The sequence below is a fragment of the Zootoca vivipara genome, chromosome 1 (genome assembly GCF_963506605.1).
Source record: "Zootoca vivipara chromosome 1, rZooViv1.1, whole genome shotgun sequence".
NCBI lineage: Eukaryota > Metazoa > Chordata > Lepidosauria > Squamata > Lacertidae > Zootoca > Zootoca vivipara.
In genome coordinates, this window is record NC_083276.1 from 124,375,947 (window position 1) to 124,401,947 (window position 26,001).

General features: G+C 45.6%; 1 protein-coding gene across 4 annotated transcripts; it reads right to left on the minus strand.

The window, feature by feature from the left end:
* Positions 1-387: 387 nt before the first annotated feature.
* FTCDNL1 (formiminotransferase cyclodeaminase N-terminal like) lies at positions 388-24,011 on the minus strand. 4 transcript variants are annotated; one of them, XR_009558469.1, is made up of 7 exons: positions 23,776-24,007; positions 21,989-22,109; positions 19,008-19,103; positions 17,232-17,384; positions 14,378-14,569; positions 6,115-10,460; positions 388-4,702 (listed from the first exon to the last, which is right to left on the minus strand). XR_009558469.1 is itself a non-coding variant. In XM_035136814.2 (7 exons), the coding sequence occupies exons 2-7, from the start codon at positions 22,101-22,103 to the stop codon at positions 4,684-4,686; spliced, it is 774 nt and encodes a 257-aa protein (XP_034992705.1). In that variant the 5' UTR covers positions 22,104-22,109; positions 23,776-24,005; the 3' UTR covers positions 388-4,683. The 4 variants fall into 4 exon arrangements, 3 of the variants coding, with proteins under 3 accessions (XP_034992705.1, XP_034992683.1, XP_034992690.1); XM_035136814.2 differs by having other exon boundaries at positions 10,262-10,460; positions 23,776-24,005; XM_035136792.2 differs by having other exon boundaries at positions 388-10,460.
* Between the last annotated feature and the right edge of the window lie 1,990 nt (positions 24,012-26,001).

The window sequence follows — 26,001 nt, forward strand, 5'->3', positions numbered from 1 at the left end:
CTGGGTTTAGTCAGCTGCAGGATAAGCTGTGGGATAGCTCAGTCCAGAGAGCACTAGACTCTTAATCTCAGGGTCGTGGGTTCGAGCCCTGCATTGGGCAAAATTTTCCTGCATTGCAGGGGGTTAGACTAGAGGACCCTTGTGGTCCCTTCCAACTTCACGATTCTATTTAGCTTTACCACTGTGAATGAGAGGCACTAGTGAGCAATAGTCTGGCTCTACAACTTTAATCCATGCCTTCCACTCTGGAAAATAACATTCTTATATAACAACAACAACAACAACAACAACAACAACAACAACAACAACAATTACAATTTATTATTTATACCCCACCCATCTGGCTGGGTTTCGCCAGCCACTCTGGGCGGCTTCCAACCTAATATTAAAAACAGTACAGCATCAAACATTAAAAACTTCCCTAAACTGAAACATAGCTGCCAAGTTTTCCCTTTTCTCGCGAGGAAGCCTATTCAGCATAATGGAAAATCCCTTTAAAAAAGGGATAACTTGGCAGCTATGAACTGAAATACTTTCAGTTGTCTTCTAAAAGTAAAATAGTTGTTTATCTCTTTGACATCTGCAGGGAGGGTGTTCCACAGGGCGGGTGCCACTACCAAGGAGGCCCTCTGTCTGGTTCCCTGTAACCTTACTTCTCGTAATGAGGGAACCAGCAGAAGGTCCTCGGTGCTGGATCTCAGTGTCTGGGCTGAATGATGGGGGTGGAGACGCTCCTTCAGGTATACAAGACCGAGGCCGTTTAGGGCTTTAAAAGTCAGCACCAACACTTTGAATTGTGCTCGGAAATGTACTGGGAGCCAGTGTAGATCTCTCAGGACCAGTGTTATGTGGTCCCGGTGGCCACTCCCAGTCACCAGTCTAGCTGCCGCATTCTGGATTAATTGCAGTTTCCGGGTCACCTTCAAAGGTAGCCCCACGTAGAGCGCATTGCAGTAGTCGAAGCGGGAGATAACCAGAGCATGCATGTTTATTATGTTCTTGGGAACATAATAAACAGCTTTCTACCGACACAGATCTTGAGGTCCATCTAAGCTCACCATTGTCTACAACGACCACCAGTGGTTCTCCAGGGTTTCAGGAAGGGGACATATCTAGCCCTACTATTTTGGAGATGCCAAGAGCAGATCTCAAGCTCTACCCTTTTCATAATTCATCGTTATTTAAAAACATATTAGGAGTTGCTTAGCCACCATAGAAAGGTGACTGACCTAGGTTAAGGTCTTGTGAGAACAGGCCACCAAGTTTGTCAAGGACATTTTCAACACGTTAACAGGGGCTGGAGGGAGTTGAATCTAACAAGTTTCAGAAGGTCACAAGCAAGTGCCAAGGAACTCAATGGGTCTTACTCCTGAGTAGGATTGCTGTGTATAGTCACTAAACTTCAACGCATGCACTCTCTTTCCTCCAGATTGTGTTTTACACAACTTGGAATAATCCTGAGCGTTCATAAAAGAGAAGCTCAATATTTATTCCAATACACATTTATATTACAACACTGCACTTGTGTTGCTTGCACAAAATGTACTTTCCGCTGCTCAATAACGCGTTCCCACTTAATTGCTCTGATATTAAATAAAAAATCCCAGAAGAACCTTCTGCTCCCAGCAATAATTTCCGTCTTTCCTTTGGAGGCCAGGCTGACAATAATTTACTGAAATGTGTGGCGAGCAACATACGAAGGAGCATTAAGTGTTTAATATCGGTGGTTATTGTGTGTGGAGGAAGAAGAAAGCAATATTGTGGGCTGGTGCTTTTTCCAGATGGGAGGATTATGCTATAAATAGGAGATGAATATCAGAAAAGTTCAGCCTCAGATATGGGAAGGCAAGGGGATCTTTTAAGAGGGCCATGAGCTAATTCATTTCACGCAAAGACAATTTAAAAACTTCCATCCTCAGCCTTTGCATGACTTTCTGCATAACTCATCTTTAGTCTTTTCAAAAGTCTGGTCCACAAAACTGCCCTGTAGAAACCAATGGCAACTCCAATATGGACCTTAGTTGATATGATCAGGCAAGCATTTTAAGCACACAGCAAGAGACTTCCTTGTGTGAGCACAGCTGCCCTGCACACACAGACCTGCCTCTTCTTCTTTAGCAATCACTCACAGCCAAGTAAGATTGTCTTCCACGAACACGGTTTTAACAGTGAGTCTGTAAGTGACTGTAGAGGCCAATTCTGGATCCACGCGTCCTTCCACAGTGGGGACATAGGTTTCCGGGTGGGAGTTGATCATGGTGAGGGTTTGCCAAGCCTCCCTCTTAGTGCGTTTCACCCTTTCGTCCTGAATTGAAGCATCTTCAAAGCCCATGACACTTTTGGTAAAGGCTGTTCTCCAATTGGAGCGTTCGCAAGCCAATGTTTCCCAGTTGTCAGTGCTTATACTACTTTTTTTTTTTAGATTTGCCTTGAGAGAGTCTTTAAACCTCTTTTGTTGACCACCAGCATTACGCTTTCCATTTTTAAGTTCAGAATAGAGTAGTTGCTTTGGAAGACGATCAGCAGGCATCCGCACAACATGACCAGTCCAACGAAGTTGATGTTGAAGAATCATTGCTTTGACATTGGTAATCTTTGCTTGTTCCAGTGAACTGGCATTAGTTTGCCTGTCTTCCCAAGTGATGTGTAACATTTTTCGGAGACACCATTGATGGAACCTTTGGAGGAGTTGGAGATGGCGTTTTTAAGTGGTTCATGTTTCACAAGCATACAGTAAGGTTGGTAGTACAATCTATATATATATATAAATGTAGAGGGCGCATGTTTATTCAAATGAAACTTTATCCACAACCGCTTACCCTCAAATTTGCCCACAACATCGGGAGTGCATGTGAGAGTGTCTCTATCCACTTACATTGTCCATACACCTAGGACAGGTAGAAACCTGGATTTGTATACAAAAAATTGCCCCCTCCAGTGGACATCCAACAAACAACATCCAACATACTGCCAAAATCCCACCCACTCCCCAGGTCTCCGGGTGGGTTCTGTCCCGGGGTGCTGGGAACTCTCTACATTTTTAAATATATAGATCTTTAGCAATAACTGCTAACATGGAAGTACACATACAACCCATTTCACCATAGTGGGAATGGCAGTACAGTGGTGCCTCGCTAGACGAATTTAATTCGTTCCACGGGTCTTTTCTTATAATGAAAAATTCGTCTAGCGAATCCCATAGGAATGCATTGAAAAAAATTGACTTTTTTTTGCCCATAGGAACGCATTGATTGAATTTCAATGCATTCCTATGGGAAACCGTGATTCGCTAGACGGATTTTTCATAAAACGAATTCGTCTAGCGAGGCAACCTCCGCTCGAAAAATCCTTTCGTTAAGCGGAAATTTCGTTAAGCAGGGCATTCGTTAAGAGAAGCACCACTGTATCTCCTGTGTGTCTGGCTCAGGCTGTTGTCTAAGTGCTAACTTTTGATGGGCAACTCCCTGCTTGCCCTTCTTAATGGCTCTTTACTTTTAGACTGAACTTACACTGAGCAAAGGAGGACTTCAAGGCTTCAAAGGAAGGAGGCTGTTTTCTGCCACCTTGTTCACTCTGCAGCTGATGAACTGGTTCAGCTACATAAATTGTTCAACTGGAAATGGGCGAGAGCTTATTTGACCCAAATATTGTTTGGTTGCTGTTGCTGTTGTTGCTGCTGCTGTTGTTGTTTTGTAAAACTGGAGACAGTAAAACAGGCTGTCGTTGAACTTGATCGGCAATATTGTTTTATTTATTGTTCAAACCTATATATATTGCTTCACTGCAGAAAAGCCTCTGAGTTAAATTATCAGTTGAGAACAATGGAAAACATTTACAATGGATTAAAATTAACAGCAAAAGAGATTACAAGCGCGTCAACATCTTCATCTATATGTCTGGATAGGCAGGCCTAAACAAAAATGTTTTAAGCAGGTGCCAAGAAGTTTACTACTTTGAACGTATCTGCCTGATGTCAATAGGCAGGGAGTTCCCAAAGTGTAGGAGCTGCCACACTTAAAATAACTTTCGGCAAGTTCTAAACTTGCTTTGTTCTGTGGTGCGCGATACCAGCTGAACTGAAGAGGTGTGGGTGGGTGGACATTCTGCAAAATCCAGCAGTTAAATAAAGGAGACTTTCAGGTGCAACTTCGAAAAGCACATTTATGAACATCATTACCACTGTTTTATCTCGGTGTGTAGACTGTTGCTTCTTTGGCTGTTGCTGTAGTTCTGGTGGTTAACTTTTTTTATGGACGTTTCAAAGCAGGGTCTTGGAAATGGTTCAGGGGTAACAGTGTGTTCGTCCTGGTTGGGGCATCATTAAGACAGGAGCTCTCCTAACGGGTTCAGGGCTCCTTTGTAAAGGATAAGCACACTGAAGGCTCCAAAGTGCAGTAACTACCTAGATCGACTATTTCCAACGGAAAGGTGGCTAGCATTTGTTATAAAAGGATTTGCACGTAAGCAGGAAACGTAAATGAGGCTGGGACTTGTGTGGGTTGCTGGATTCACCATTGATGTCATCTTGGCACTAACGCATGGCCCAGGGCCAATTAATTAGGCTAAAAGTGTGACCGAAAATTGCCCATTGAGCATTATGACTGGGTCACTGCTGGCAAAGGAAGGCATGTGTGTCAGTCCATGATTCAAAGCCAGAATCGGAGGTCATTCCTGTTCAAAGACTTATCCTGAGAGTCGCCACCTGAATATAAAAGGGGAAAGTTGGAGAGATAAGGTCGGTCCATGCGAGAAGGAGAGTGTGCTTCTGTCTTTTGCATACATCCGCAAAGATTTAGTAAACGGACAAATAGAAGTAAATTGACCGGGAGAATCAAAGACCAGGACGACAAGAAGTTTAGGGGAGAATGGGAAAAATTTATAGGTTACTTAAGAGAACATTGTAAACCGGGGGGGGGGGGGGGGGAATAAGTTGAATAAAAAGGGATGTACAATGGAAACCAGAGAAGGGCAGAGGGAAGTCAAAGGATTCTGAGAATCCTAAATGTAAAGGCGATTGATATGTTTAAATGGAAACTTGCTATGTAAAATTTAATTTTAAAAAAATTATTAAAAAATAATAATAGAAGTAAATTGTTACATTTACGCTGGTGTTAATATTGTTGTGCCACCAGTGTGCATACCAGTTGAAATTGTGTAAGGGGACAGTTCCCTGCCCCGAGGTGCTTACAAGCCAAACTTTCTCAAAGGGAAGGGAAGTGGAGATGGGAGATGGAAGAAGGATTCATAATCGTTTCAATTACGCATTACAGTAGTCGATAGGAACTACTGCATTTGCTCCGTCTACTGAAGTCCATGTCCCAGATTTTTGCTAGGTTTGGGCATCACCAAAAATCCTGGGTGTGCAGCCAGCCAGCACTCACTGACCATCTGAAGGCAATCCTGTATAGGGAAGTTTTAAAAAAATGTTAAAATGCTCTACTGGCTGAGCTATCCCAGGTGTTGCAAGAGAGGAAAGGGCCCCGTGAATTCCGGTCCTGCATGTGGACTTCTCACTGGCATCATTGGACACTATGAGAACAGGATGCTGTCAGTCAGTGTAAACAAAGCTGAGCTAGACAGGCTGACTGACGCAGTTCCCTATGTTCCTAATTTTCAGCCCATAGAACCTCAGCTTTCCAGAAATGCTGATTTATCGCCATGGGCCTTGATCCAGAGAGCAGTGCAACTGGTACCGCACAAGCCCAAGGGAGCTTTAGACTTCTTTTCCTTGAACAGCACATGGCAAATGGATGACCGCATGGCAGATTTGCTTATAAAACTCCCCTCAGTTACAAAAGGCATTTTGTGATTTGGCCTTGGGGGGAGGGATGGGGAGTTTGTTAGCCATTCAAAATGGGAATTGGGGGGTGGGGTGGGGAGAGGAGAGGAGTCCAGCAGTTCAATTGAACTCCAAGCCCTTATTCTTAAAAGAATATCCATCCCAGGATAGCACTCTGCTTGGGCAATAAATAAATAAAAGTAAGTCCATGATGACGTATGTGTATGAAATAGGATCTAAAAGCCAATTAGCAGTACCATGGCGATGACTTTTTTTAAAAAAGGACTTTAAAATGGCATTTAAAGCTGTTTCAGTGACTTACGTGATGAACTTACTTATATGCAACATGTGTATGTTTGTAAGGCCAATCTGTTTTCCCAGGCTTTTTTTTTCTGGGCGGGGGGTCAAACAAATGGTGGGATTCTGGAGCTGATAGCAGGGAGGAATCCTTCCCTGGAACCGAATCAGTTGAGAGTGTTTTCATTTGATCGTTTTGCAAAATCTGAAACATGTGCAAGGAGATTAGTGATTAATGCTGCTTAAAATATATTTAGTTGCACGTAGTGATCGTAGAAATCTGGGGCCAATTATCTGACTAATGAGAAGGCAACACAACTCAGACTAATTGGCCAGTGTCTTTGGTTAAAAGCAGTGCAGCAGAAATGGGGGAGTGCGGGGTTCAAAATCATGATTTGGAGCTGTTCGGGCCAAACTTGTCTCAGTCAGGCTTAGAGCAATGATTGTTCCCAATAGGCCAATAACTGGGTGTCTTTTGCAAAGCAATTTGGAGGGGTGTTCAAATTGCTCTGCAAAGACACCCAGTTATTTGGGTGCAAATTGCTTTGCAAAGACACCTGTAGCTGAGCAAAGCCCAAAAGCCGACTCTCCCTTATAAATTCCTCACCTGCTGCTGCAGACTCTTCTTCCTCCCTCAAAGTGAAGAACTTTTTGGTAGGTTACACACAGGATAGCAGACCCTCCAGGTGTCCCTATTTTCCAGAGACGTCCCTGATTTAGAGAAGCTGCCCCAGTTTCTGATTTGATCCCAGAATGTCCTGCTTAGGACGTCCTTCTTTTCATTGGAGACATGTTGGAGAGTATGGTAGGATGTCCCTATTTTCATGGGAGAAATGCTGGAGGGTATGGAATTATCCGGCCCCTGAGCCATCTGAAGGCAATTCTGTACAGTATAGGGAAGGGTTTTTTAAAGTTTAAGATTTTGCTATGTTTTTATATATTTTGGAAGCTGCCCAGGGTGCCTGGGGCAACCCAGTAAGATGTGTGGGGGTATAAATAGCAAAATTATTATTATGGAATGGGATGCCCCTATTTTCATTGGATAAATGTTGGAGGGCATGGGATAGTTTCATCCTGCCTAACAGCGACCCAGGAGGGGTCTTGGCCCCTTTTCACCTTTTAAAGAAGAGGTGAGAAACCTCAGGTCCAGAAACTGAATGTGGCCCCCAGCTCTCTCTATCTGGCCCTTGAGATGCCCCAGTCCATTGCAACCCCAGATACTCACCCCTGCTCTGCATCCTTCTCTAGTGATTTTAAGGCTGTGTGCACACTTGCATTGAAGGCCCATGATGTCCCCCAAATAATCCTGGGAACTGTAGTTTACCCCCTCACAGAGCCACAATTCCCCGCAAGCTTGGCAAACTACAGTTCCCATGATTCTTTGCATGGTGGTGGGAGGTCACATGCTTTCAATGTGGGGCGTGTATGCAGCCTACCTGGCTGGAATGTGACCTTCAGCTACTGTAATGTCTTGTACTTGCCTGGATGCAGGATTGAGAGGTGGATGTGTGAGTGTGTGACCCTCAAACTGAAAGATATTCCCCACCCTTGATATACAGTGGGTTGGGTGGCTCTGTGGTCTAAGCCACTGAGCCTCTTGCTCTTGCCAATCCAACCGGGGTCCTTTACCTTTTACATATATGCAACATAAAGAGAAGTAGAGACTTTCCTTCACTGAAACATTTTCAGGATGAAGGCATTACAATGCAGAAAACAGCAATATGTAAATAAATGAATTGTTCCATAAGAATGTGAGCAGGTTGCGTTAGGAAAAGCCAGGAAGTGAGTTCATAGGCCAGAAGTGCCTGGGATATCTCAGCTGGTAGCTATCTCAGGGTCATGGGTTCAAGCCCTATTTAGGCAAAAAAAATTCCTGCATTGCAGTGGGTTGGACTAGATGACCCTCAGAGTCCCTTCAAACTCAACAATTCTCAAGTGAGATTTGAACCAGGATTTATCCTGGGTGTTCATTCGTGCCACCACACGAGGCATCTTAACATTCAAGCAGCCCATATATAGTCCATAACACATAAACAGAAACTCACTTCTTCCTTTTTAATGAACGGCAGCCACTACCTGACATCAAGATCGGAAACTGCACAATAACATTTGCATGTCAACAGCTCATCCTTGAGCACGGGCACTATAAAAGTTCCCTTGCTGAGCAGTCCCTCTCTTAGCCGCTGGATGGCAAAACAAGAGGATAGCAAAATAGCAAAAAACTGTCATTTTAAAGGGAGGGTTTGCAATTGCTGCCCCCTGGTGGACATGATGCAAAACCGAAAGTGCTGAGAACAGGCAATTGCTTCCACGTTTAGCCTTGTTACGCTCCCGGAATACGTCAAACTCCTCCAAGTCACCACCACATCTTGCAGTAATAGTCAATTTTGCACACATCAGATAGGTAATTTGTGGAATTTGCCGGTTCACATTACAGCCACTGCCTTAAATAGCTTCTGAAATGCAAAGGCCAATCTTCTATTATTGGCTGATAGGTAGCTCTAAAGGGAAGCACCCTACAGAGGGCATCATGGAAGCGTGAGCCATTTCCCCCAATAATTACAGCGGGGATTCTTGCTTGCTCTTGGGTTTTATTGCTGTCAACGCAGCAGCCTCCCCAGTGGGACGTGGTAAACCAAGATAAACTCAAGGGGGATACCTTGGTGCTCCAGTTGTTGTCGGGAGTCCAGATTGCATCAGCTCTAGCCGACGTGGTCAGGGATGATGGGAGATGTGGTACAATGAAATGTGGAGGGCATCAAGTTGGCTACCATATTTGCCGCTCCCATGTAGCCTCTTTGGCATGGATGAGGCACAAGAAGAAAGGGAGGAGCGAGGCTCTAGGACAGGGGTCAGCAACCTAAGGCCCATGGGCCACAAGCGGCCCACGGGGGTCCTTTAACCAGCCCACAACCCATCCCCGAACCGAGCCGCCCGCTTGGCGAGTCCCCGCACGCTGTGCTAAACCGCTGCAGTCCAGCGCAGGGACTCACTTCTGCAGTGCCGGAAATCTCGTCTGCGCATGCGCAGATGCTAGAAATCGCGTCTGCGCAGATGCCGGAAATCGCGGGCGGGCACGCTCACACACACACACGATTCGGCTCTCCGCTGGAGTGAACTGGCCCAGGTGAGGTAAACCTTGCCGACCCCTGCTCTAGGACAGGGGTGAGGGAACTGGTGCCCTATGGCCAGTCCCAATCTGCGAAGCCTCCCCATCTGGCCCACTGAGGTTCCAGCCAAGACTCTCTGGAGTCCATCCCTTTGCCACCCATTGCTCCTGGAGAATCAAGAACTTGCGACTGTGCTGGAAGGCAGCCACTAGCTAGGTGTTGGGGCAACGTTCCAAAGCATGTACTTAAAGTGTTTTTCTGCTTTTCCTAGTCTCTCAGAGGTCGTACGCCTTGGAACACCAGTTGCTGGAAATCACAAATGAGGACTGTTGCATTCAAGTCCTGCTTCCCATAGGTTGGCCACCGTGAAAAAAGGATGAATTTCTGGCCTAATCCAGGATGTCCTAATTCTGAGCAAAGTGTTAGTTGGATACACTCTACATAAATGCACATATAATGGTCTTCTACCTTGCCAGGATACATTGGTCTCCTGGCCCCCAAAGGTTGCCTTGGAATTAGCAAGGAGAAGAATTTAAAACAGTGACCGGGAACCGTTTTTCAGGCTGACGGCAGGTTTCTTGGAGTTTCATAACAGCGGTGGGCAGTGTCAGAGGTAAAACTGGGCACAGCAATTGGTGTAATTCTTTACCTTTGTACGGTAGGCTAATTTCCACACAACCTGACACAACCCTTTCCACCCTCCCTACAGGCAAGCTAGAGGCAGGGTCAGAGTTCGATGATGTGCTCCAGCCAGGCAAAAACATTTGAGGATCACTGAGTGGGGCAAGAGTCTGTCTGGGGAGATGGCGTGCAGTAAGCCTTGGAGCAAGGCTATCACATGAAAACACCACCCCGCACTCTCCAGAACTCACGGACACCGCTTGTCAATGCGTAGGCAGCGCATCGTGCGCATTCCTCTGGCGTGAACCCAACCAGTGCGGTCCCAACGGTGCTGACTCCGTGGTCTCTGGCCGACTTCTTAATGGAAGCCTCTATCAGCCAAGGCGACACATAGTGATACGTTCTCCCGAGAATGCTGTAGGAAACATATCCCGATTTGTCGCCCGCGGCCCACCTGGTGTCATGGTCGTCAAAGCTTTCCACGTTGCACGCTATTTCGATTTGGCCGTTGTGTGGGAAAGCCATCGACTGCACGCCCACCAGGCCTCCGGCACTACTGCCCCGGATGAAGGCTGCGATCGCCTTGGCCGTAGCCAAGTCTTGCGTGTCGACTGTCACGTTGCAATTCATCACGTAAGGGCTGGCCCCGACCCCTGAAACGATCAGAAAATGAGCCACCGGTGTGAGTCGAAATTAATGGTTGTTAGGTAAAGGACTTTGGCTAATCCTTCACTTATACACCATAACCTATTCAGTATTCTTTATCAAGAGAGAGAGAGAGAGAGAGAGAGAGAGAGAGAGAGAGAGAGAGAGAGAGAGAGAGTAGTACAGTCGTACCTTGGTTCTCGACTCCCATTCAACTCCCGGAACCGTTTGAAAACCAAGACACGGCTTCTGATTAGCAGCAGGCAATCGGAAGCCGCAGAAGCCGCGCCGGATATTCGGCTTCCAAAAATCGTTCGAAAACCAAAACACTCACTTCTGGCTTTCAATCGTTTGCTGTAATTAGGTGATATCATCATTGATGTCTTTTATTAATTTATGAGCAGAGGGCGATGTTCATGCTGCAAATTTATTGTATTGTATGTTGTTGGTCTTTGGTTTTTTGTTTTTTGTTTGTTTGTTTTTTGTAAGTTTTTGGCTGTTTTAAATTTGGAGGTTTAAGTACATATATGTTGGTATGGGAATTGTTGTGTGATGGGCCAATGGCCGTAATAAATGTCAATCAATTTCGATCATTTGGGAGCTGAAGCGTACGAGTTCCAAGGCTTTTGACAACCAAAGTACAACTGTAGTTGGATCCAGCAGACCCAAGGAGAGTCCAAAGCAGGCCTGGTGAGTTTTATGGCCTAGAGAGACTTCCCAGGACTGCAAATAAAGGTCTGGAGGAGTGCATATGCCCCAAGCTTTTACATAAAGGCTCTGGAAGGGCATTCCGGGAGAAGAGAAGTTGCAAAGCAAAGTCTGTTTCTCACACTGAGTACTGAGCTACCTTGGGGCAAGTAGAAGCCAGCCAGTGGCGAATCTACGTGGTATATAAATCAAAGGTGCTGCACTCAAGACCTATTCCCCAGTGAAAAGCAGTTTTATATCTGCCTCTTCGTAAGCAAGGTGAAAGAAGGAAGGGGAGAAACTCCACCCGGGATAAATCATCATTGCAAATTGTTCATCATGAAAAAAAAGAGTGTGGAAATTTAATATTTCTCCGAGGTCTTCTCTTTTCCTTTCCTCCTTGGAATTCTGACTCATTGTCTTTGTAGCTTATGAGCCAGAGCCTGGATAGAAACAAAGATCTTTACAGCAAACAAAAAAAAAGAACGCAAACCCCCAAGGCCAAATTGTTGAGGTAGAGGGAAAATAAAAACAAATGCACTAATTAACATCTGGTGTGTGTTCCTTTCTCACAAACGCAAATGCAGTATGTGTGTGACAGCACTGGCAATAATAACTGGTTTAAGGATTCTTGCGGCGGAATGACGTCTGAAGAAACAGGATTCTTTTTTAAAAAAAATATGGATTATTCAATAAAAGTACATAAGGAGCTTTGTTTTATGCAGAGCGTTTTTTAAGTAGGTTAATTCTAAGTGGGTCAATAGGAGAATAATTACTGTTATTCTCTTGATATCTACCCCCCTCCCCAGTCTATATTAAATATTTAACCAGTTCTCTTCAATGGATTGTAGCAACGCTTCATCAGTCCCCCTTTCAAAACATTTGAAATGGTTTACTGGGCACAACCCAGGGTAAGAAACAAGCCCCATTGATATTGCGGGGCTTAAAAAGAAAAGAAAGGAAATCAATAGTACCCAAATGCTTGATAGTACATGCTCAAGAATGGCTACAACAGACTGCTATCTACAATAGTCCCAAACTAAGGCCTGGGGGCCGGATGCGGCCCAATCGCCTTCTAAATCTGGCCCGCGGACAGTCCGGAAATCAGCATGTTTTTACATGAGTAGAATGTGTCCTTTTATTTAAAATGCATCTCTGGGTTATTTGTGGGGCATAGGAATTTGTTCATATTTTTTTCCAAAATATAGTCCGGCCCCCCACAAGGTCTGAGGGACAGTGGACCGGCCCCCTGCTGAAAAAGTTTGCTGACCCCTGGACCACATGATGACCATTTGTAAACTCACATGGAAACTCAGAAGTCAAGTGATTTGACCCCCTATTACTGCTGACAATGAATGCTGTGCAAATTATTTAAATGGGCAATTTGCCTACTGGCAACGCAGCAGAGCCCAAAAGAGAGTTCTTTAGCCACTCCAGGAATTCTGGGGTTTTTGTAGTTGTTGCCCCTGTTTGGTAATGCCCTTCCAGGTCTCATACCTTTACACAGGGACTTAAGATACACAACACTCGAAATGCCTCTTATAAGACAGGGGTGGGGAAACTCCAAATCAGGGGTCAGCAAGCTTTTTCAGCAAGGGGCCGGTCCACTGTCCCTCAGACCTTGTGGGGGGCCGGACTATATTTTTTTTAAAAAAAATGAACGAATTCCTATGCCCCACAAATAACTCAGAGATGCATTTTAAATAAAAGGACACATTCTACTCATGTAAAAACACCAGGCAGGCCCCACAAATAACCCAGAGATGCATTTTAAATAAAAGGACACATTCTACTCATGTAAAAACATGCTGATTCCCGGATCGTCCACGGGCCGGATTTAGGCGGCGATTGGGCGGCATCTGGCCCCTGGGCCTTAGTTTGGGGACCCCTGCCCCAAATGCTGTTGGATTCCAGTTCCCATCAGTTCCCAGTGAAGACAAGCCCATGATTATTGATGATGGGAGTTGGAGTCCAACAACATCTCTAGGGGTCACAGTCCCTCCACCCCTGTTATAAGAGACAATCGTTTATTGGTTTCTTTCCCCCCCCAAAAAAATTGCCTACGTGGGGAAGCCAACACCTTCATAGACTTCAAGAAGGTTCTGGAGCTACTTGAAGGGATACAACACAAAATATTGCTTACACTGGAATAGATTAATTGATTTGTTACAGCCTACATCAAATTAAGAGCAAAAAGCTGCCAGTTGCCTCGAGGTCTTCTGCTCTTAAATAACTCTATGCATTTCCTGTTGCTTCTTGGTGCTCTCTCTTCCTCAACACTCCCGCAAGTCGTCCTCTCCCCAGTCCTTTTGAATAACACTTTATTCCCCATCCCTGTCTCAAAAGCCTAAGACTTCAGCCCTACAAGTGCAAGTGGCTTGGGAATAAGTTCTAATGAACTCTGTGACGACCCAAGTACGCAAAGGGCGGGCAGCAAGCTTATGCAATTTTAATCTCCTATTGTTGTTGTTGTTGTTGTTGTTTAGTCGTTTAGTCGTGTCCGACTCTTCGTGACCCCATGGACCATAGCACGCCAGGCACTCCTGTCTTGCACTGCCTCCCGCAGTTTGGTCAAACTCATGTTCATAGCTTCGAGAACACTGTCCAACCATCTCGTCCTCTGTCGTCCCCTTCTCCTTGTGCCCTCAATCTTTCCCAACATCAGGGTCTTTTCCAGGGAGTCTTCTCTTCTCATGAGGTGGCCAAAGTATTGGAGCCTCAGCTTCAGGATCTTGTCCTTCCAGGGAGCACTCAGGGCTGATTTCCTTCAGAATGGATAGGTTTGATCTTGCAGGCCATGGGACTCTCAAGAGTCTCCTCCAGCACCCTTCATGGATCAATGCCTTGTTGTGGCGAAGGGGCTTGAATAACTCAGAGAAGCTATGAGCTATGCCATGCAGGGCCACCCAAGATGGACAGGTCATAGTGGAGAGTTTTGACTAAACGTGATCCACCTGGAGAAGGAACTGGCAAGCCACTCCAGTATCCCTGCCAAGAAAACTCCATGGACAAAGACAACAAATCCCCTATTAGTCTTCCTGTTTTCCCTGTCTCAATTTTCGGTATACTCGCCTCTCTCTTATCTGCATTCTCTCACATTCTCAATATTTATATGTAAGCTCCTTGGGGCACAGACCACTGGGGAGTGGGCTATATTCCTCTGTGAAGTCCTAGATACATTGATTGCCTTGTGCCCATGACAAAAATAGCAACAATGAACATTCCCATCATTTCATACCTGTTAAACCGTGTCTTAAGGTAGGCGACAGTCCCACATCAGGAATAACAGTGGCTGCATTGAAAGCTCTACGGTTAAACCATCCCAGCTGTTTTCTTCTTTGAACCAGACTTTGCCTCTCTGGGAGATGAGCTTGCCCAAAAAGAAATACGCTGCAACCAGGAACACGGCACACCAGGGTCTCTGCTATATCTGAGGGAAGGGAGGAACAGAAGGGAAGTACAACAGCTAGAACAGGAGGCCTTTGGAGGCCAGTGAGTACTCTGCAATTTTGAAGGAGTGGTGTGGGTGCAATCACAAAATGGCTGCTGTGGGAACATGGCGGAACACAAAATGGCTGTCAAGGGGATGTGGCGTAGCACAAAACGGATGCTACATCTATTAAAAAAACAGAAAAAAGAGACAGGATGGACAGGTCTGGGCATGCCCCACATTAGCCGACGGGGACAGGGAAGCAGTGATGACGAAACATGGGCAGGTTTGAGGAGGCGTGTTCAATGTTGTAGAGGCCCTTGCCAGTGCCAACAAAAACTGAGCAGGGATAGCAAAGAGTTTGTTGTGCATTGTGGGTTTCAGAGGGAATCATTACTGGCATTTTTCTTGAGCACTAGAGGAGGCACAGTCAGGCCTTTGGGCACTATGCTGGTGACCCCGAGCGAGAAGAAACACAACAAGAAGACTAAGAGAGCAGCTAGGCTGTAGACTGGGGCTGCCTACTCTATACATATACTGTAATGCCACTTTTGAAAGAACTGCCATGGCTACAAATTTGCCACCAAGCCACGTTCAAGGTTCTCGTGTCAACCTAAGAAACCCTAAACAACCTGAGACCTGGGTACCAGAAAGAAGATGGCGGCCTAGCTGGTGGCCTGCTGAGATCTATCTTGCAAAAAAAGAGGCTCGCCTTTGTTACATATCCTTAGGCGCCAGGCAAAAACATTCCTCTTCCTCAACTATCAATGGCCTTTTAAACTGTGTGGGAAAGATGGAGGGCACTAGGAGAAGGGGACGACAGAGGACGAGATGGTTGGACAGTGTTCTCGAAGCTACGAACATGAGTTTGACCAAAATGCGGGAGGCAGTGGAAGACAGGAGTGCCTGGCGTGCTCTGGTCCATGGGGTCACGAAGAGTCGGACACGACTAAACGACTACACAACAACAATAGGGTTACTGTTTTTGTTTGTTATCATGGTATGTAATTTTGTGTTGTTCTTTCGTAAACCTCCCTGTGATCCTTGGATGAAGGACGGTATAGAAAACAAACATCTCCCTTCAAAAATAAGGCAAGTGCTGCCTTTGTTACATGATTCGATGCATGCTAAGAACATTTCTAATGTACCCAGGCATATGCTAGTAATTAATGCAGAGCTTTTAGTAGAATTGGCTGGTTTTACTGTGATGGCTGTATTTTAACACATTGTTTTTAATATATATATATATACACACACACACACACACACACACACACACACACACATATATTTGTACTGCTGTGAACCTCCCTGGTGTTTCTAGTGAAGGGTGGGATATTAATGTGTTAAACAAACACACAAGCAGGCAACAGATCTGAGAAAGTGTGAATATGTGAGAAAGGTGGTTATCCCAAATGCTGTGCCCTCATTCCAGTTGCAAATTGTACAACTATGCTTTGGAGTATACATTAAACAGCTTCACTGAACGGTTTAGAATGGGGTTAGCCAGCGCAGTCCCCTCCACTTGTTACTAGACTCCAATTCCCATCACCACTGACGTTGGGTCATGCTGGCTGGAGTTGACGGGAGTTTGAATCCCAAGAACATTTGCAGGGTGCCACCTCGCCCTACCCCTAATTTAGAGAGAGACCTCTGCTTTGACAGAGGAACAGTCCAGCATCTATCAGTGACTACATTAAGGATCCTTAGGTCAGATCTTGGGCAGCCAAGATGGTGCCATCCAGTTGCTGCTAGACTACAACTCTCATCATCCCTGACCAAAGGTTATGCTGGCTGGGGATGATGGGAGTTGGAGTCCAACCTAAGGTTACCAGACGTCCCTTATTTCCTGGGGACTGTCCCCGGATTTCCAGATCGGTCCCCTGACAAAATCCATCTATTTACAGTGGTACCTCGCAAGACGGAATTAATTCGTTCCACAAGTCATTTCGTCTTGCGAAAATTTCGTCTTGCGAAGCACGGTTTCCCATAGGAATGCACTGAAATTTAATGAATGCGTTCCTATGGGAGGGGGGAATAGCGCCCCCCCAAAAGGCGCCAACTCACCCGCCACGGCCGGAAGTTTTAAAGGCTCTGGGGAGGGGGAAGCAGGAGGAGGGCCAGGGAGAGGCTCCCTCCCTCCTTCCCCAGCAGCTGCACCCTCGCGCCCAACCAGACAGACAGCCCGTTCGTGCGCAGGCAGGCAGGCAGGCAGGCAGGCTTTCTGGTTGGCCTCTCCCGTTCATGCGCACGCAGCTCTCCCGTGCACCCAGCCAAAGAAGGGGCTCCACTCCCTCGGGGTTCTGCAGGTGAGAGTGAGGGGGGACCCGGCTGCTGCTTGGCTGCCGCGGCCGTTTCAGTGTGACGCCCTGCGGAAGCCGGGCGATGGCGGCGGTGGGAGCGCGAGGCTCGGTCTGACTTTCTCCTCCTCGCGGCGCCCCTGCTCTACTTCGTCTAGCGAGTCTGCCAAAAAAATCGCAAAACATTTTCGTCTTGCAATTTTTTTGTGCCGCGAGGTGTTCGTCTAGCGAGGTACCCCTGTAGTAGGAAGTTGAAAAGCGTCCCCGGATTCATTGAAAACAATCTGGTAACCTTAGTCTAACCACATAGTCTAACCACATTAACTACCCCTGCCTGTGCCGGATTTTCGGGTTCTGCTTACTTCGAGCCACTGTTCCACACTCTTCCACATCGACACCCGCCAACGGGTAAATGGGCACCAGGTCTACTGCGCCAAGGCAAGGGTGGATGCCAGCATGTGCCGCCATATCTATTGATGCGAAAGCCTCCACACAGGCAGCCACGACAGACCTGCCTAACGAAACACAAGAGAGCGAGAGAAATTCCATCAAACCCATTACTAACTAAATCTGAAAAGGGAAACTGAATCTTAGCCACTCTTGCCCCAAATGTGTTCTAATTAAAAACATTCACACACAAAGAAAGAGCGTAGACCAGGCATCCCCAAACTGCGGCCCTCCAGATGTTTTGGCCTACAACTCCCATGATCCCTTGCTAACAGGACCAGTGGTCAGGGATGATGGGAATTGTAGTCCAAAACATCTGGAGGGCCGAATTTTGGGGATGCCTGGCGTAGACAAACTCTCCTCCCCTTGCGACTGTTTCTAGTGACAGTGATAAGGTAACCCCTCTTTCTCATTTACACAAAGCACTAATTTTGGGAGAAATGTGAAGGTCTTACGGCTCTTACAAATCTACCCACCTTGAAGCAGGGTTCTTGTTATATGCAACAAGCACACTTTAAAAAATATGCTAACAAAATAGCCCACTTGGTATCTTGGAGGCTTTCCTATTGAATCACAATCTACAAAGGTGTATTTTTTTAGTGAAGAGCTGAACACAACCGTGTTAATTATGGCCACCTGGCATCCTCCTGCTAACTTTGTCTGACAATACTGCTTTTGATGAACTTTGTAAACATCCCTACAAAACGTCCTTAGCGGAAAAGATAAAAAAGAGTATTTTATTCTGCTGCTCCTCCTCCATCACACAGCCTGAATTCAAAAGTAAGCTTTGCTGCAGTCCAGACTCAAATTACCTGGGAATAAGTTCCCGTTGAATTCAATAGAATTCAATTCTGAGTAGACATGGTTAGGATGTGGTGTTAATTGGGGAACTGGCTCTTGTAAACCAGCGTTGAAGGAAAAATCTACACAACACGTCCCTCTCAGATCTAGCTGAATGTTATCTATTTTCAAAAACTGTTAAGAGGGCTTCCAGACAAGAGCTTCTTGTCACAAACCATCAGTCACATCATATTTTTCTGAGTGTGTGATTTTCATGCAACCATCCACCAAGGGGATTAAAATGTCACTCTTTTTTTTAAAAAAAAAAGTATGTGCCTTGTGTTTTGGTACTTGTTATTTAAATAATTTTTCAACTGAGGATTTCTTTTTTAAGTCCTTATCTATCAAAGAAGCTAAACACCAGAGCATGGTTTTTGGTTCCACTCCAATCCTCTGGATGTCTCCTCAGAAGTAAGTCCCACCAAGATCAGTTGGACTTAGGACCATATTCACACGATGCATGGCTTCCCCCAAATCAGGCATAGGCAACCTTGGCTCTCCAGATGTTTTGGAACTACAACTCCCATGATCCCTGACCACTGGTCCTGCTAGCTAGGGATCATGGGAGTTGTAGTTCCAAAACATCTGGAGAGCCAAGGTTGCCTATGCCTGCCCCAAATAATCCTGGGAACTAACGTTTATGAAGGGTGCAGGGAATTGCAGCTCTGTGAGTGGTAAACTACAGTTCTCAGGATTCTTTGAGAGAAGCAATGTGTTTTAAAATGCACTGTTTTACTCTCAGGCAAACATGTATACAACTGCAAACTTAGCATCCAAAAACACAACATTCAAAGGTCAAAAATAACGATGATGTGAGTCGGGATGTTTTAATACATATTTTTAAAACTTACCCAGCCAGTCAACTGGAGCTGCAATAGTTATGACGGACCTGTTATAGTCATAGTCAGAAAATATATTAAGCACAGTGGCTCGGAGATGCTCCTGGCCTACGGGGAGGGAAAAAGTTGAAAAATTCTCATGGTTCAGACAACAAATAAAGGCTTCCAATTTAGCTTAAGCACATGCTATGTTTTGAAGAGGTACATTCTGATCCTAAATCCATTTATTGCAAAATAAGTTTTATCAAGCTAAATGGAGCTTACATCGGTGCAAGCATGATAGATTAGGAAAATATTGAACAGTTTTGCTCAATGCAATCTGTGGCCTTAAAGATATTGCTCCCATCAGCTACAGTCAGTATGGCCAGTGGCCAGAGATTATGGGAATTGTAGTCTAGCAACATCTGGAAGGCAACAGGTTCCCCACCCCTGTCTGAGAGAGTATTTACACTACAGATAGGCAACACAATCCAGGGCTTGTCATTATGAAAACTATACTGGCTGAAACTCCCAATTCTTGGCAACTTCATTAATGGGTGAGGGCTGGTCCTCTTCTGCATCTGTTTGCCCTAAGTTTGTTCACACAATGAACCTCAGACTTAGCCTGAAAGAGATGCCAGGAGGGAAAAAAAATCTTTTACAAGGACGTAAACAAAAACACCACCTCAAAGTTTTAGAATGTGTTAGTTAGTGATTAACAGATCAATGGGCTTCTTTTGTGCAACCACAGCTCATGCAAACTTTATCCAAAAACTTCACAGGCTGCCATTTGGTAGGACTTCAGAAATGCATGGCTGACCAAACCATAGCTATCATAAAAACAAGAGCGTTGGAAAGGACTCAAGGGCGTAGTTTGGTCTCAGCTCCTGCCCTCAGGCAGGACTTCACTCCCCCCAACATACGGCTTCAGAGCTTCACGAGCATCAACGTCAATGTTTGGGTGGGTAGGTGAGAATGGAAAGCTCAAGCTTGAAAGCTCAACTATTGTTTTCTAATCAAAGCTTCATTTGTGCCAGGGCTTAGATACACCATCCGTTTCCAGGACCACGGCTAATATTGGAATATGTAAAGTCAGGTGCCTCTGAGAATGTGCAGAGTGCAATTCTCTCACCGAATCAACAACCCTGAAGTAGCAGGTAATGGGAAAGACTGAGACCCTAGGGAGCCACTGATAGCCAGAGCAGATAATGCTGGACTAAATGGACAGATAAGTCTGGCATGGTATAAGGAAGGTTTTAAAAATTATTTTAATCTCCCCCCAGTTAAACAACCCTTCAATGGAAAATAAATAAATAAATAAAGGGAAGGGACCCTGAGGATCATCTAGTCCAACCCCCTGCAATGCAGAAATGTGTAGTTGTCCTATACAGGGATTGAACCTGCAACCTTGGCATTACCAGCACCATGCTCTAAGCAGCTGAGCTGTGCTTCTGGTACAATGGAGAAAGAGGCTTTGACATGACCTATGTATTCAGTCCAGCTAACTGGTGTCTGCCTTTTTCTGTCAATACACATAGTTTTGGATCTATCCTAAGTGCTTTTGGCATTCAAGTATGACTGCATGCAGGGGCTCCCATGAAAGAACAGGATAGCCACCCCTCCCGGACATGCCCAAGCAGCATCTGTCTGAAGGGGATCCTGCTCCTCCACCATCAGGGTTTGCATCCCAGGGCAGGCTGTCCTATTGACAGGGGCTGGGCAGAGGAGGAATGGTGGAGACCGCCTCCCCAGCCAGAGCCTTCCAGAGAAGAAGACAGTTCAGAATTACAACAGAGGTTTGAGGGAGGTCACAGCTCAGAGGCAAATGAGGGGAAAAGCTGGGAAATATTGGGAGAGGAGGAGGAAGAGAAAGCACTGGGGGGGGGGGGCAGCAGCTGACGGATACAGTGTCTTTAGAAAGCATTCCAGACAGCACCCCTCTCCCAAAATCCGGCAAGCCTTGAAAGTAGGGAGCGCAAAGAAAGGGCTCAGAGGGCCCTCAGCACCACCTGTAGTGGAGATGATGACAATGACGAATGAGGAAGTGGGAGAAAAGGAGGGTGGAGAGTCACTCAGGACAACACCGTTATCCCAAGAGGCTGTGTTCCAAGCCTCTCTCCGTAAATATTGAATAAAAAGCAGATGGTAAGAACTTTTCCTTGTCTTGTACGTTCCTGGCAACTGGCTATGGAAGTTGCTTACTGCTGCCTGACACCCATAGCTGCCAAGTACCCTGTTTTCCCCGGGAAACCCCCGTTTTTACTTACCTTTTCCCGGTGGTCCCCTGTATCACTTCATCTCCCGTTTTTCTCTGTTATTTTCTCCTGCTGGTGGCCATTTCTTTTCTTTCTGATTTGCCCTTCTATGGGCACCAAAAATGGCCGCCTCCAGCTTCAAAAGTCGTATCTACGCATGTCCAGAAGTGCATAGACGCGACTTCCGGTCTCGCCGGCGGCCATTTTTGGTGCCCATAGATGGGCAGAGTGACATCGGAAGTTGCGTCGACGCACTTCCTGACATGCGTAGAAGCGACTTTCGAAGCCGGCGGCGGCCATTTTTGGTGCCCATAGAAGGGCAAAATGACACCGGAAGTTACGTCGACGCAACTTCCGGTGTCACACGGCTGCCGGTCCCGGATTCTGCAGTCCGGGACTTGGAAGGTAAGCTGACACCTATGTGTACTCTCTGCACTGGCATTGGCCCCCTTCAAACAAGCACTGGTCACACATCGGACAGAGGCCTACACGCGTGAAGATGGATACGTGCATAGGGCTCCTTCCACAGGCAATACCGAGGGCAGGGCTAGCCAGGTACATTTCAGAGGGCTCTTCCACACCACTATAGGAAAGGCCTTATCCCTTGTCTCAGCCAATTGGACAAACTTATTCCACACATGCTTAAGTTCCAAAGAGGAGTTCAGTGGAATTCTAAGCAAACGTGCCTAGAACTGGGTTGGAAATGTTTTAATTTTGGCTGGACCAGGTATATTTGGAGTAGATCTACATTATTCTTACCATGATCCTCACAAACTGCAGCTCTGGCTACTTTCTCAACAACGTCCTTTCTTCTTCCTTCTGAAATGTTTAGCAAACAGGCAGCCAGACGCAAGCCAGCTCTGCCAGAAGTCATTTCCCCCTGTATAATAAAAGAATACTCCTTAATTCTAACGGAACAGGCAAGGTACCGGTAGCATTCTCCAATGGTGATGTCAATGTGTTCCTTCTCTCTCAACAGGAGGAAACCGCTTCCAGTCGCTTCAAAATTCCTACACGAAAGCATTTGTTTCCATGCTGACATTCACACGAATCTTGCGTATGCAAATATTAGCATACAGTATGACAATCCTATGTGGCAGTGTTTGAGTCTCTGACTGTTTTTGGACTACAACTCCCATCATCCCTACCTAGCAAGCCCAGTGGTCAGGGATGATGGGAATTGTAGTCTATAAACAGCCAGAGACCAAAGGTTGGGAAAACACTGCTATGTGGCTTTAAATCCCTGTCTCTCTGTGAATTGGGAAGCTAAAATTTGATGCCCCTTCTGGAGAGTGCATATACATATATGAAGCAAAATAAAAAAAATCCTTCCAGCAGCACCTTAAAGACCAACTAAAGTGCTGCTGGAAGGAATTTATTTATTTTGCTTCGACTACATCGGACCAACACGGCTACCTACCTGTAACTATACATATATGCACATGTATAGTATCAAGTTTATTGCTTATAGCCAAAGGCTGTTGTAATATATACAATGTCATTCAGTAAAATATATACAAATTTGGTACAAAACGTACACATATGCACATGTGTAAGTAACACTGTCATAAATTACGATCTGCACCATGCAATTCCGTCCAGCAAGCCCATCTTGACCAAGTGCAGTGGTGTTATGAAACTCTCCATGTTGTTATAGATTAAATGCCAAATTTAGGTTGCAAGCTGGATGCTTCCAGACGATGGTTTAAAAATGGGATCCGTGCTCCTGGTTTGTGGATGCTTTTTGCAGCACCCACATGATACCACTGACATCAAAATGACACAGCCTGTATTCCCCACCCCCACACTTAACACAGATTCGCTCTTTCTGGTGGAAATCAAATAATTGTTTTCTCCTTTTTGATACCAATTACCCTTTTATCTCTTAAATCCCTATATAAGGGATTAAGCTGCACTGAACAAAGTTTGCCTTACTTTTTGAGTAGACATGTATAGGATTGCATTGGTTGCATTGCTTTCGGTTTTAAACATACAGTAAAAAAGGTAAAGGTAAAGGGACCCCTGACCATTAGGTCCAGTCGTGACCGACTCTGGGGTTGCGCGCTCATCTCGCATTATTGGCCGAGGGAGCCGGCATACAGCTTCCAGGTCATGTGGCCAGCATGACTAAGCCACTTCTGGCAAACGAGAGCAGCACATGGAAACGCTGTAGCGGTTCCTATTTATCTACTTGCACTTTGACGTGCTTTCGAACTGCTAGGTTGGCAGGAGCTGGGACCAAGCAACGGGAGCTCACCCCGTCACAGGGATTCGAACCGCCGACCTTCTGATCAGCAAGCCCTAGGCTCAGTGGTTTAACCACAGCGCCACCTGGGTCCCATACATACAGTATTTTGCTACAAATTTATTCAGTATAAGGAAGAAAACAACGAGACTTTAGTTTCAGTACTTCTATCTTATTTGATCGTGGCATGTATGATCGGGTAAAATTATACAGCAAACCCAAGCTTGGGGGGGGGGGTCTGCCGCACGAATCCCCAAAATTAAGACAGAGCTTTATCTAGACTAACTGGTGGTCTACTTACAATGTTGGAAACAAGCCTGGTTGGCTAGCAGAGCAGGTTCAGGGTATTTTGCTATTAACCAATACTGTACTACGGTAGTACTGTATCTCTGGTTTGCAGCATCCGACCAGACAGCAACTGCGTCAAATCTGTAAAGCGCGGAGGCAAAGCAAGGAACTTTTCTTTCTTTCTGTGACTGTACCTCCCAGACTGCAAACGCCACGTGAGTTTTGGAAGGTTAGTGCTTTGCTGGGAGCCTCTTCCGGGAAACTGGTGTGTGACTATTTTCACACTGCTGTTGGTGCGGGAGGAGTGCGGGATTTGTCGCGCGCGCTCCACCTCCCCTCGCTCCTCCCGGGAAATGCATGGATTAATTTCGCGCTGAGATTTTTGAATCGCTCTGCAGATTCCTCTGCAAGAAAAGGCTGGTTACAAGAAAGAGCTCGGAGATGCCAGCTTTGTTCCTCTTCCTCTGCAAAGTCTGCTTTCGCGCAATCTTGAGGTGTTTTTTTTATACTGTATTGGATGGGCACTGTCGAGGTAGCATCGCCTACCTACCTTACCAAGGGTGTAGCGGGGGAGGGGAACAGCTGGCCCCCTAAAAAAAAATCTAGTCAACAACAACAAGTAGAAAATGTAGAAAGATTTTGACAGACTGCTCCGAGCACTTGGGGTCAAAAGAAATTTTTTTAAAACATTTCATCCCGAATCTGCTAGACAGAGGATGGTGACATGTGGGTGTCTTGCGCGCACACACCCCCAACATAAATACTGGCTATGCCCATGCAAGGGAACGTAAATCGCAAATAATTGGCAACATTTGCTTGCTAACGTGAGGTCCAGATTACTGCGCTTTCGAGCAAGCAACAGCAGCATGTTTTCTCTTACAATCCTGCATTTTTTTTGGTGACATTTACATCTTGACTTTGCTACAAGGAGGAGGTCACGGTGGCATAAATGACATAATTCTGCTCCTCCCCCTTTTGCTCTCACGACAACCCTGTGAGGTGATAGAGTGCTTAACCCAAGGTCACCCAGTAGATGCTTTGATCTCAGCTCCATCTACCTCTCTTGCAGCAAATTCTTCCTATATATTTAGATTGTTAGCCTGTGGGCAAGGACTTTATTGTTTGTGGGTTAAACCACAGAGCCTACGGCTTACTGATCAGAAGGTCGGTGGTTCAAATCCCCACAACGGGGTGAGCTCCCGTTGCTCGGTCCCAGCTCCTGCCCACCTAGCAGTTCGAAAGCACGTCAAAGTGCAAGTAGATAAATAGGAACCGCTACAGCGGGAAGGTAAACGGCGTTTCCGTGTGCTGCTCTGGTTCGCCAGAAGCGGCTTTGTCATGCTGGCCACATGACCTGGAAGCTATACGCCGGCTCCCTCGGCCAATAATGCAAGATGAGCGCGCAACCCCAGAGTCGGTCACAACTGGACCTAATGGTCAGGGGTCCCTTTACCTTTATAAGGTGGTCTGGGGGCTTTCGGGACTGAAAAGTGGAGTGACAATAACAATACTGTAATTAATTGAAACAACAACAACAACAACAACAACAACAACAACAACAACAATTTATTTATACTCAGCCCATCTGGCTGAGTTTCCCCAATCAAGTGTTTTGTGAGATAATTTAAGGACATAAATGTCAAAAGAAAGAGTTTGCTGGTATATATACTATCACTGAAAACGTTATGGTTAAATCTAATAATCAGATGGTAAAATATAGGATATATAGTAAATTTATTATTCAAGCTAGAATGTGCAGCACCATCTTGTGGTGATCAGAGTTCATTTTATATTTAGAAGCCAATAGAATATTAGCTACGTAGATAACAAAAGTATATTTCACATTCAAAAGTAACAGTGTGATCCTGCCGACCTCATGCCACCTAGATGAGGTAAGAATTGCTATTAAATCACCTTTCACCAGCAAAATAAAACATTATCCTTACACTGACAGAACACAGCCATCCCAAGGGGCACAAATGCGTGGGGGGTGCAGCAGGAAAGGAGCGGAACAAATAAGATGTGCAACAATATGTTTTATTTTCCAATGAATACTTCATGTTCTGTGGCTACTGAGCATGCTTATTGGGCCGTTTTTCTCCAGTTAGTGTTCGTTTTTGTAAAGTTTTTGTACTCCTGAAAACTTTGAGGTTGAAACAATATCTTCTACAAAAATGATAATGGGCTTAAGTGCGCCACATAATTCTAACTGTGTGTGCTTGCACCACATTTTAGGAAA

Coding starts and splice junctions, on each gene's coding strand:
- FTCDNL1 (XM_035136792.2), bottom strand. CDS start 22,103: ATGACTTCTGGCAGAGCTGGCTTGCGTCTGGCTGCCTGTTTGCTAAAC. Junction 19,104..21,988: donor TGCAGTTTGTGAGGATCATG/GTAAGAATAATG, acceptor CCCTCCCCGTAG/GCCAGGAGCATCTCCGAGCC. Junction 10,461..14,377: donor CTTAAGACACGGTTTAACAG/GTATGAAATGAT, acceptor TGATCGTTTCAG/GGGTCGGGGCCAGCCCTTAC.